Source organism: Arachis ipaensis, chromosome B7 (genome assembly GCF_059453495.1).
Source record: "Arachis ipaensis isolate K30076 ecotype BB chromosome B7, ASM5945349v1, whole genome shotgun sequence".
Taxonomy (NCBI): Eukaryota; Viridiplantae; Streptophyta; class Magnoliopsida; order Fabales; family Fabaceae; genus Arachis; species Arachis ipaensis.
Window position 1 is genome coordinate 38,035,103 of NC_142442.1, and position 13,038 is coordinate 38,048,140.

The following is a 13,038-nucleotide window of genomic DNA, read 5'->3' on the forward strand; positions in this document are numbered from 1 at the left end:
AGTTATAAAATATCCAATTAATATAGCAAATATAGTAGCAAATTTAGCAAATAAACATAACATCAAGTTCAAATCATAAGTTCATAACTCAAAAGTCATAAGCAAGCCATAAAATAGAAGACACAACATAAAAACTATAGACCATCTAGATTCTAACTCTCATCAAATTCATCCAAATTAACATGATTATTATCATGTCTCTCTGCCCCCTCATCATCCTCTGATTCGGTATCATTGAATTGAATCTCCTCTTCTTGTTCTTCTTCATTTTCAGAATCCTCTTCATCTTCAAATTCTGGTTCTTCCTCTTCCACAATTACTGCCTTTCCTTTTCCTTTTTTTGAAGCCTTAGACCCACTTGGTCCACCTTTTGCACCACCTCTTGCAGTTGTAGGTTCTTTTCTTTTCCTATTTTGTTATCTTCTAGTATTTGTTGTAGGATCATGTCCTCCCATTGCTTCAAAAACAAGGTTCCAACTCAAAGTGTTGTCATCTTGATGAACGAAATCAGCATCATCATCCACACTATCTTCTCGAAAGGTGGCAGTCCCAATTTCTCCCACTAACCACTCATTACACTCATCAATATCATTGAGTGCAATAGGGTCAACTTCATCTTTGAGGTTGTACCTCTCGATGAGTTGTTGGTTATACTTTATGAAGACCAAACTCTCCATCCTTTCATGATCAAGCCTATTTCTTTTCTTAGTATGAATGTGCTCAAATATACTCCAATTGTGCTCACATCCAGAAGCACTACAAGTCAAGCTCAAGATCTTGATAGCAAGGTCTCGCATGTTTGGAGCTTCATGCCCATATGTCCGCCACCAAAATGCTATAAAATTAAAATAAATTTGTCTAAGCCTTTAACCAAACTAAATTTATAAAGCTTTGTAAAATTTATAACAATCTTACCGGGTGAAATCTTTTTCCTTTGAGATTTTGCAAAATCTAATCCAAAAAGTCCATAGCCGGCCTTGTATAGTGCTTGCTCCTCCAATATCTTCTGCTGCACAGCTTGACTTGGCACCAATCTAGTGATGCACTCAAACCACCCCTTTGTAACTTCTAAATCCAGCTCAATCCGAGGGTTGTCATAAAACAACTCGGGATTTAGAAAATGACCGGCTGCATGCAATGGACGATGAAGTTGGCAATTCCATCAGTTGTCAATGATTTTAAAAACATCATTGTACTTGCTCTCATCATTAAGAAATGTTTTCATGATGCATTCCTTTGCCTTCTCCATTGCTTCATAAATATATCCCATTGGTGGCTTCGTCTCTCCATCAACAAGTCTAAGCACCCGAACAAGAGGGCCCATGATCTTAAGGGTGTACTTGACATGATTCCAAAAAGAGGGCATGATAACAATCTTTGTTGCCTCCCTCCCCTTTGCCTCCTTTGACAACTTATTCTTTGCCCATTCATCCGAGGTGAACATTCTTCTCAAATTTCCTTTCTCCTCATAAAGCCTTTCCAAAGAGAGAAATGAAGTGGCAAATCGGGTGACTACATGCCTTACCAACTCCTTGCCATTTGTGAAGTGTCTCAACATAGCTAACGTGCTAGAGTGACTATAAGTGAAGCTAACCAATGAAATGGCCCTTTTATGGTTTTTTGAATTAATGGTAACTTCCCAATGTCCTCAAGCATCAAATCCAAACAATGGGCAGCACAAGGAGTCTAAAACAAATTTGGCCTTTTCTCCATCAGCAACTTACCAACAAGAACATAATTACTCCCATTATCAGTTACAACTTGAACAACGTTGTGCTCACCAATTTTCTCAATAACATCATCAAGATGCTCAAATAATTTCTACCAGTTTTCACATAATCAGAAGCATCAATAGAATTCAAAAACATTGTCCCAGCTGGAGAGTTTACAAGAAAATTAATAATGCTCCTTTGCCTTTTATCCGTACAAGCATCTGACATAATAGAGCAACCATACTTTTCCCATTGCTCTTTATGACCTTCAACAATCCTTTGGTGTAATCCAACTCCTCATTAAGCAGTGGAACCCTTAGAGCATGATAACTGGGAGCAGGTAAATTGGGACCAAAGCTTCCAACAGCCCACAATATTTCTTGAAAACTCTTCAACTTTACCGGGTTCAATGGAATCCCAGCTTGGTAGAACCACCGTGCTATGTATCGATGAACTCTACGAACTGCTTCCTTATTACATGCTTCCTTGATGTTCTATTGCCTCAATTTCTCTCTTTTGCTTCTTGCAATGGCAGTTTCAGGTTTTCTAACAAACAAGTCCATTGGACCTCTCATGCTAGTTGCACCCCCTCTAGCACTACTTGCACCCCCTCTAGCTGCTGCCATTGGAGCTGGATTATAAGGTTCATCAATCTCTTGAGCATCTTCCTCCGACAATCCAAACCCCAAACTCTCTAAGTCAAGTTTCCTAGCATTGACACTCTGTTCTTCGGTGCTTTCCGGGGTGGCACTTTGTCTTCCTCGATTTTTTTTATGGTAATACTCCCATAATTCAGCAATAACATCTTTTGGAACCATTTTACATCCAGCAACGTTTCCAGGCTTGATCATTAAGTGCTCTTTTGCCCGTGTGATGCCTCCTTTCATAATTTTTCCACAAAAAGTACATACGGTGTCATTGGTATTTCCTTCTTCTACTGTACTAATATATTTCCAGCCTGGGTCAACTCTATTAGAGCGGACAGCTGCAGCGGGAGCAGGACCAACAGGGGCAGCACCAACAGTGGGACCAGCAGAGGCAGGGGTAGGAGCATTAGAATCAAGGACTTGTCTAGAAGTGGACATTGTATACTGAATGCAAAAAAATAGAGGAGGAGAAGTTTAACACTGTCACTGATTATTGAGAAAGAATGGGCAGAAAGAATGGGTAGCAGGGAAGAGAGGAAAGAAAAAGATAGGAGCAGACTAGCAGAAAAGAAGGGGCACGAACCAGCAGTGTCAAAAGGTGATGAGCAGCAGTGTTGAGAGAACAGAGACGGGCGGCGCATTGGGTGGCGCGACGAACGGCGCGACGGACGGTGGTGATGGATGAGGGCTGGTGAAGAAATCTGGTTCGCAGAGATGAGAGCACAGAGACGAAGAGAGGGAATTTTTTTTGAACAAGAGGCAGAGGAGGGAGTTATGAGTGAGGGGCTGAAAATTAGGGTTAGTGGTTAGTGGGATCTGACCTAGGTTTATTAAATTACCCAAACTACCCTCAATTTTTTCTGGAAAACCCAAAACAGCCCGCTATTTCTGCCATATGCATTGCGTCCCGCCATGGCGCCACCGCAATTACGGCCGCCATGGCGCCCCCCGTTATAACCCCATCGCGGCGTCCGGTGAATGGCGGCAGGGTCAAAACCCGCCACGCCATACCGTTATGGTGCCGCCATAACCGCCATTTCAAAACACTGGGTGTGAAGAAATTGCTTGATGATGTTGAAGTTCAACTTGAAAAGGAAAAGCAAGATGCTCTTAATGAGGCTCGAAGGAAAGAAGTAAGTGGGCTAACTGGGACTTTCCTTTTTCTTTTACCCGTCTTTTTCTGCTAGTGGATGTAAATATTAGGGGCAAGTCATTACTTATTCTCTAAAGCCCATATTATATATAGTATTAGAGTGCGAGAGAGTTTCAAGCACTAAAATTGTCATATTTTCAACAATTGTTTTAGTGTGAATAAATTCTGTAGTAATCTTGGTACCTTTGAGTATCTTTAAAATATGTTCAAATCCCTCATCCTTAAATGAATCCTTTTCAGTGTCCTATATTAATCAAATTACTATGTTAGACAAGAAATGCTATTTCCAGGTTTAATTCTAGATTAATACTGAACCTTCTTACATAAATAACTATCTCTTTCACTATTTTCACTCCTTAACACTATCAATCATCAGGAAACTGTACTGAACGTATGTCTGTGAAAAGCTTGACCAATATATTATTTTTCCATTTGCATCTGAAAATTAGGGACCAACCTATCTAGTATGAGAAGGTTTTGTTGTTATTGTTGTATCTAAATTTGTTTAATGTTCTTAAAATATGGCATATTTCTTTAAACCACTCAACCAAAATCCAAGGTTAGTGTTACAATCTTGTATATTTATTATTATTACTTTTGTTCTATCTATTTTGTGAAACTGGTGTAAGATTTGATGCTTAGACAGTACTAAATTGGATGAATGCATAGCACAAATCACATGTTGTTTGTAAAGACAATTGGATGATGTCCCCTACACCCCAATGGCACAAAGAAATGGAACATGGCTCAAATATGACTTTTGATTTAGTCTCATGACTTATTATTTAATGTTTGTTTTGAGAAAGACAGTGTTGTGTTAGTAAGGGCTTGCTGCTCTAATTTTTGGGTGAGAGGTTTACTTGGTTAAAGACCAATAGAAGCACAACAGTGTACCAAAAATCTGAGCAATCCACCAGTTTCAATCAGCGACAAGGTTCCTCATGTGCCTACGACAAGGGCGGTGGCGGCATTATGCCAACGCCATCGATTCCCTCATCTCCATCACTCTCCTTTAACCAGAGGTATGTTTGGGCTTGCAAATTTGTAACTGATTTTGTTATTTTACTAAGATTATGTTTTTCAATGGATATTGGATGTGTGGAGATTGAGTTTTGGGTGAGATGAGTGTGTGATTTATTTTGTGTGAGGTGTGTGTGTGGGGGGAGGGGGGAGGGGTCGTGTTTTAATCGATTTTGTGTGTTGCTTGTTGCTTGTTCTAGGTTTAACAAGAAGTCTAGCGATGCATAAGTTGGACAATCTAGAGTAAACCCCACCCCACTGAATGTAATAGAGTCTAACAGTGGTTCTGTTGCTCTAAACATACAGAATGGTGCCCATGTGCAACCTCAATTGCATGGTAAGCTTGAGGAGAATTATATTTACTTCATTTTTAAAAGAATTATGTTTATTCTCTTACTTTGGTTTTTAAGTTTCTAGTTTTCTGTTTAAGAAAATTTTTCTGTGGAAAGAATCTCCATCTTTATTGATTATCTTTTATATAACAATTACCTTGCTAGATATAGACAATTTTATTGATTATTTTTATATAACAAAATATGAAAATAAACCCTAAAACAAATTGTAGCTCAATTGTTAAAGTATCCATAAGGAGTATAACTGAAGGGACTAGGTTTGATTTCCTCAAGTAACTATTTTAGAATTATATGTTATTTGGTGTTCGGTGAATTATTAGTTTAAGTAAATCATTCATTTATGTTGTATGGTAGAAGCATCTGATACTCCAGCTACCACCAAGCCATGTGAATCATCTGCTGTACAAGGGAGTATTGTAACTATTCCAAAACTTCCAACTTCTCAACTGTCCCCTGCAATTGCTGATCTAATTACTCTTGAAACTCCTACTAAGGGTATGCTAGACCAATGAATTTTTTGCTTGAAATTATGTGGGATTAAGTCAACATTTTATGACTTGTATCTTGGGTTTGTAAAAGTTCTTGATGCTAAAATATTTTCCTTAGTAGCTATTAATTGTCAGTCTTAAGACTGAAGTATTCCGAATATCAAATGTATTTTTTATAGGAGATGCATCAAAGTCATTCCCTTTCCAATTTGAAGCTATTAATCCTAGCTTTATGAATGGGATGACAGTAAGTTTTGTATATATAAATTTTGTACATTGTGTCTGGTCTACTGCATATATTTTTAGAATTTTATGGCCATTAAGTAATTTGTTCTGATATTCAAGGCCCTAATAGTATAAGCTTAGCTCTTCCTAATATAGATGAGCAGAAGCAGGATCAGGTGTGAACATATATTCTTTTTAATTTCTCCTTTACTTCTATGTTACTATATTCATTTGGTACCACTACCCACAACTTCTCATTGAATTCTAGATCTTATTTCAGATGCTAAGCAAGAATTGATTTGATATAGAATCTTAGGTTGGAAATACTACACAAGTGCAACAACCAATTTTTATTCCAAGTCTTCAACCTCGTCCAACTATGAAAATTAATCTTAAAGACTTGAAGTAAAATGGTATTCAAGTGGATAAGGGGCATGACTATTAACCAAGGTAAATTCCATCAACCTAACTAATTGAATTGGTTATGGAGTTGGGACAAGCAAAGAAAGAATTTAAGGTTGAAGTGGAAGCTATAGGCCATGTTTGACATGAAAATCTCGTGCAGTTGCTTGGATATTGCATAAAAGGAGTACACAAGTAAATCTTTTTCTGAATAAGTTGCTTTGAAATTATTACAAGTTCCCATTCTTAATTGATGCTTCAACTCCATGATTTATATGATCTAGACAAGGTTGGTACATAACTTTGTGTTTGTCTTTTTAATGCTTAGTATTCAGGTTTTCTAATCTGTCAAAAATGTTTATACAGATAAAAAAGAAGATTTAAGATTTATTCTAGTTCTTTATCTGGAGCAGTTGCCATTGAAGCCAAGAGAGTCCACTCAAGCTGAGTTACGGCACCAACTTTATTGAAGAAAAATGAAGAAAATGTCACTCTTAGGCTATAGTATTATGGTATTTTGAAAAATGATGATGATATAAGTAAAAGTAGTTATGGCCTAAACTAGTATTATGTTATTTTGCAATGATGATATAATGTGATTGTGGATCTTACAACAATTTTTATAAGTCAAATTTGATGGTAAATGTTCAATTAGTTTTATTTAGTAATTTGATTTAAATAGTTTAGGTTATTTATTGATACTAAATTAAAAAAAAGTTGGAACGAATTTCATTTATGAAAAAATTATTGTAAATAAAGAATTATATATTACAAAAAACTGTTGTCAAAAGTCACAAAAGACAATGGTGTTAAAATCGTTGTCAAAGACAACTACAAAATGACAATGGTATTAAAACCGTTGCCCAAAAACGACATTAATGGCAACGCTTTAAGACCGTTGGCTTTGTGAATAATAAAACTACAATAGTTTAAAACCGTTGCCTATCCAGTTATGGTTTTAAACCGTTGTTTAAAATTTTCCGTCAAAACCGTTGTCTATGCCAGTAACTGAGGCAACGGTTTTTTTGTTACCGTTGCCTTAGGTAAAAAACCGTTGCCTATGAGCATTGGTAACAGCCGCATATACCACAGGTCAAAAACCGTTGCTAAAGCATTGCCTAAAGTTTTAGGAACGGTTTTTTTATCTACGGCAACTATTTTTGACCGTTGTGAAAACTCTTGTTTGCTGTAGTGATAGTATCATCTGCAAACTGAAGATGAGATAACTCGATATGATCTCTTCCAACCAACAGCGGAGATATGCGACTATTTCTAACAGCCTCTCCAATCATCCTATGTAGGACATCCACCACGAGAACAAAAAGAAATGGGGACAGAGGATCACCTTGTCGCAAGCCCCTTTCCATTTTGAACGGCTTAGAAGGCGAGCCATTTATCAATACTGACATAGAGCACGTACTGACGCATTCCATAACCTAACTCCTCCATCTTCGACCAAACCCCATCTTTTGCAGGACAATGTCGACAAAACTCCACTTGACTCTGTCGTATGCTTTCTGGAAATCTAGCTTTATTATTGCTGCTTGCTTCTTCTTCAGTTTGATCCACTGGACCGTTTCACACACAATAAGGCCCATCATGTATCTTACGACCCTTGACAAAGGCACTCTGGGTCTCGCCTACTAATCTTGGCATGACTGCTCGCATTCTCCTAACTAGCATCTTCGAAATTACCTTATACACACATCCCACCATGCTAATCGGGCGTAGGTCTTTGATTTCCTTAGCACCAGTAAACTTGGGGGCCAACGCCACCCAAGTGACATTAGCATCTGCCGGTAACCTGGAGAATTGGAAGAAACCCATAACCGTTGCAGTAAAATCAGCACCAATTTCATCCCAACACTTTTTAATAAAGTTCATATTGTAGCCATCACTACCTGGCGCCTTGGATGATTCACAATCTCAAACTGCCTCTCTAACCTCCTCGGGTGTCGATAATCTCTCTAAAGCCAATGCGTCTTCCTCACTGATCATTTTTACCAAACCATCTCTGAATCCCACCTTAGGAGACTTCTCTTGGTGATACAACTCCTTATAAAACCCCCTAATGGCAAGCTTAATCCTAGCTTGATTCCTTATCAATCTTCCGTTAATAACCAGAGCATCGATCCTATTATTCCTCCTTCTCGCAGAAGCTAAATTGTGAAAGTATCTCGTATTCTTATCCATATACCTCGCGTGGCTAGACCTTGACATCTGCTTCCAATGTAATTCTTTCCTCACATACCATTTCTCACAAGATGCCACTAGTGCCCACCTTCTTGCTTCAACCGTACCATCATACTCCCTGTCACCCACCATATCATCTATCTTCTTAATCTCTTTCTCAAATTTCATGATTTTGTTGTCCATGTCACCAAACTTATCTCTATGCCATCTTTTCATCGGAACAGACAAAGCCTTCAGTTTATCCGTGAATCGTACCTCTCCTAACCCTATCCATTCCTCCTTAACCAACCTTAGAAAACCTTCATGTGTAAACCACGAATCCAAACTTCGGAATGGTCTTGGTCCATCCTTAGGTCTCTTATCTTCCACAATTATAGGGCAATGATCTGGCAGACCCCGTGGACCACCTCTTAATCGAGTCTCCGAAAACTCCTCAAGTCATTCTAAGTTAACCAGTGCTCTATCAATACGACTGCAGGACCATCCTCTAAACCATGTAAACTTCTGGTCAGTAATCGGCAAGTCCACCAAATCCATGTCGTTTATCCAATTCTTGAAATCTTCTGCCGACAAAGGTAGGCTTTCATAACCTCGCCTCTCCTCTACTTGTACAATTTCATTAAAGTCCCCCAAGAAGCAGTAGGGACATTGACACAGCCTAGCTACGTAACTCAACTCTTTCCACACAACAAGTTTCTCATCTCGAGTATGAGCACCATAAACCAAGAAAAATGCACAGTTAACATTATTCTCTGAGAAAACCCCCTCAACACACAGCCATCTCTCACCTTTATAACAATTTTTCCTTTTAAACCAAACATCATCCCATATTAACAATATACCTCCAGATGCTCCAATAGACTCTACATACTCCCACCCTGCATCATTTCCCCAAAATTTCAACACATCAAACCTTGTTACTGTCTGCATTTTCGTCTCAACTACACCTAACATGTTCAACCTGTGTTTCCTCCTAAGGTCTTTTACCATCCTACACTTCCCATCACCCCTTAGCCCCCTAACATTCCAAGAACAGAAAATTATTTTAAAACATTATTACACACCTTTTTATGAGTTTTGGGCATGCTTCGTCTTGCCTTAGCCTTCAGTTTTACCATACTTCTTTTTCGCGCAATTTCTTCATTTTGTTCTTGTAGAATAGACATAATGTCGTCCTCTTCATCGTATAGCAATGCTCCAGATTCCTTTGCTAACTCCCAAGTCTTTATGTTTTCTATCCGTTACTCATCCAACCTTGAACAATTATTGTCCCTATCCTCGTCATCCATACCGTTCCCTTCTTCTCGCAAGTAGCCTTCCCTATCACGAATTCTGCCGCCAGAGAGGTTAGTTTCTAGGCTTTTATTGGCTAATTCTTCATTAACCTCACTATTTTCAGAGTTGGCTCCATCAATAAAAGCATCATTGGCCCCTACGTTTGCAGCCCCATCCCCTTGCAGCCCCTCAACCATTATCACTGCTCTATCATCCCATTCATAGTGTGAATCATTACCACAAACCCCTGCCAGCATATCATAGTTCCCTCCTTCTGCTTCTCGGTCACTGCCAGCGATGTCCCTAACCAGCGCACCACCGAAGGCGAGTTGCGTGGCTTCTCCCTACACCGACTTTTGCTGTGGGTTGGATCTGTCCTCGTGAGCAACTCTACCGTCAACAACACTGGTGGCGTGTGTACCCGTCGTCGCCCCAGCCCCTACCACGCTGCCCAGCTGGCGCCTCGAGGCCACCCCTCCGGAGAGTACCAAATAGCAACCTCCAACACAGGCCCCTTCCTCAACAAGCTTGTCGCACGCAACCCCTAGCGCATGAGAATTCACTAGCAACGTGGGCTCAATGGCTGACCCGCTGCTTCTTCCAGATCCGTTGTCAACCCGACCCAGCTTGGAGTGACTATTAATATATAATAAGAATGTAGTTGTAGCCTTTAATTTGTTCGACAAGTGGAATATTCTATGTTCGACACATGAAATTGTGTATGATTAATAAATGTATGTTTTTAATGTTGGATACCAAACAATTTTCAACCCAAAAAAATAATTGGACGAAATTTGATTCAAATTCAAATTAAAAATGATTTTGTTTCAAGACTTTCAACTGCATTCTTATATGTTAACAAAAAGAGAAGATAAGAGAGAGTTACAAGTTTTGATGGGGGAGTATTTAGTATCAGACTTTCTCTTTCGACATCGTAGAGAAAAGAAGAAGAAAAGGACGATGAAAAAATAAAGCACAACGGAAGAAGGAGAAGAGGGTGGCGATGACAACAACCGTCACAAAGAAGGATGCTAGATCGACAAAAAAAAGAGGAATGAGGTGACGGCGGTGATGGAGGCCACCGTTGCCGTTGGATCCGTAGAACTACGTCCACCACAGAACGGCGTCGCAACCGTTCCTTCGCCGGTGGATGCTGCGAATAAAGGATGGTTAGTTCTCTCACTCAGACACACTTTATTTTGTTGTTTGATTTTGTTATAATTAAAGAAGAATCCTTTAAAATCCATTCGTCAGTGAATCACAGCTTCAAATTCTACTGCTCCATGGTAAGAAGTCAATAAAAGCTCTTCTTCATCGTTTTTAATTTTTTGGTATAAATTTTTATGATAATCATTATTTTATATTTCTAATTTTTAATAAGTACAGTTATGTGTTTGGGTCAAATTCAAGAATTAGAATTTAAAGTTTTCATGTGAAAGTCACTATTATGCCAGATCTAAGAAATATATTTACACAAAAGTTACTATTATGGTCTGGAATTTAGAATTTACTCAAGTAAGTTGAGGAATGCTTTTTTTAATTATTACCAGCATCTAATGATATTGCTTAGAACTCTATTATCTACAAAGTTATGTATTTAAAAATTCATTGTTAGTTATTTTTTATCAAAAATATTTTTATATTAAGTAAATTTTCTCTGCCGAGTCATGATAAAATAGCTATTTATAAATAAATTTTAATTAATATATAAATTTTCAAAAAAAGATCTAATAGTAACTAATCATAATGTAAACTGTTTGATTACGTAGTCTTTCTTTCACTTATCAATGTTGATAGAATAGAGTAGGTGCCTTATGGTCTCAATTTTTTGTTGCATACTTACATGGAATTGTGTAATAATAACAAGTAATAAAGTAGGACTTGAAATACTTTAAACTGTCACATCTTGGTTATATTCAAATGCAGAAATGATATACAGTATAAGATGATAATAATATCTTTATACATCTAACTGCAATATCAATATAGATTTAAAGAGAAACTTGGGTTAGTATTCTGCTATGGATAAACTAAAACAGTAATTGATAAAGTTATATAATTTTGGCCTGATAATAATAAGAAAATAAGTTGTATTGTCTATGAAACTTAATCTAATAATTTTTTTATTTAATATATTGTATAAGGAACAGAACATGACATATATTTTGACACCTTCTACCCACTGGAAGATGAAAATTGCAAAAGCATTAATTTTAGTAATTTCATTTATTAGTAACAATCTAAAAGATTTAATTCAATAATTGGAATATGCAAAATAAATTTTTTATTTTGGTTTCTAATTAAAATGAGTGGTTGTTTTCAATCCAATATAAGATAAGGTATCTATTTCATTTATGTGCATTCAATATAATATTTTTTTGTGGTTTCTGTAAAATTTTTTATTATTGGACATACTTTGGGCCAAAGATAAGGAAGATTTTTTACAGCTGCAAGAGCAATAGATGTTCTTATTTTCACTTCACTGAACAACAAGCCCATTAAAAAAAGAAAGAAATGCTTGATAAGTTATGTGAGAATCCCTTTTACTTGAAGCTTCTCAAGAAACATGTAATGAATTACTGTTGTGTATACACCACCATGTAAACACCGCTTCTCTATTTTTTTACTGTTCCAGCATAATAGTATTGTTCTTGCTGATTGTACCTTGCTGTGGACTATTTTTTTCTTAGCCCTCACATGCTTTGTGTTCCAGAGATTAATTAATGTGGATTACGAATCAGAAGTGAAAGATAAATTTCTTTTTATATTTCGTAAAGGATGGAAATATACAAAGTAACTTAATTTCGTCTTTTCATTTCTAGGACTTAAGAAGCTGTATATTTAATGTTCATCTTCCGAATATTACTTGAAATTAACCTTTTTCTTTGTTTTCCAATAATCCAAGTCCTTATGTTGCAGTGAAATTTCTTTTGATCACCTTCTAATTATACTTTAGAGCCATCCTTTGTTTTACTGCTTCTTTCCTAATCCGAGCTCATTCTCGGACTTCTGAAAGGAGGTCGAGCTCTTCCCTTTGTGCATGGGTATTGGTCCTTTCATTGTAGAAAATAACCCATGGTGACTCTTCAGCAATTTCTATAGGGATCATGGCTTCCATTTCGTATGCAAGTCGGAAGGGTGATTCCCCCGTCATGGAATAAGGGTTTGTCCGATATGCCCATAAGACTTGAGAAAATTCGTCTGCCCATGCTCCCTTTGTTTCTTACAATTGGCACTTCAACCCGGTTAGTATGACTTTGTTGGCTGCTTCAACTTGTCCATTGGCCTGGGAATGTTCCACTGATGTGAATTAGTGTTTTATTTTCAAGTCGGCCACCAAATTTCTGAAGGTTGAGATGGTAAACTGGGTTCTATTAAATTCAACTTTTGTCGATATAAATAATTATCGATATTTCTTAATGAGTTAAGAGTTGCTAAAACTTCATCAAATATCTTTTAATTTCTAAGTTACTAATGTCATTTATATTAGTAACTCATATATATTTAACCTTATATATTATTATTATTATTGTATAATACTCAACCTTATATACATATATTATTATTATT

At 37.2% G+C, this 13,038-nt stretch overlaps 1 protein-coding gene and 1 pseudogene across 1 annotated transcript; both read right to left on the reverse strand.

The window, feature by feature from the left end:
• Positions 1-416: 416 nt before the first annotated feature.
• LOC107607097 (uncharacterized) lies at positions 417-2,278 on the reverse strand (annotated as a pseudogene).
• A 5,648-nt stretch (positions 2,279-7,926) lies between these two features.
• On the reverse strand, positions 7,927-9,725 carry LOC107607096 (uncharacterized). The gene is made up of 3 exons (XM_016309082.1): positions 9,448-9,725; positions 8,647-9,211; positions 7,927-8,550 (listed from the first exon to the last, which is right to left on the reverse strand). Exons 1-3 carry the CDS (start codon positions 9,723-9,725, stop codon positions 7,927-7,929), a joined length of 1,467 nt encoding a protein of 488 aa, XP_016164568.1.
• Between the last annotated feature and the right edge of the window lie 3,313 nt (positions 9,726-13,038).

Coding starts and splice junctions, on each gene's coding strand:
- LOC107607096 (XM_016309082.1), bottom strand. CDS start 9,725: ATGCTGGCAGGGGTTTGTGGTAATGATTCACACTATGAATGGGATGAT. Junction 9,212..9,447: donor AGGGACAATAATTGTTCAAG/GTTGGATGAGTA, acceptor TTGGAATGTTAG/GGGGCTAAGGGGTGATGGGA. Junction 8,551..8,646: donor GTCGTATTGATAGAGCACTG/GTTAACTTAGAA, acceptor GTGGAAGATAAG/AGACCTAAGGATGGACCAAG.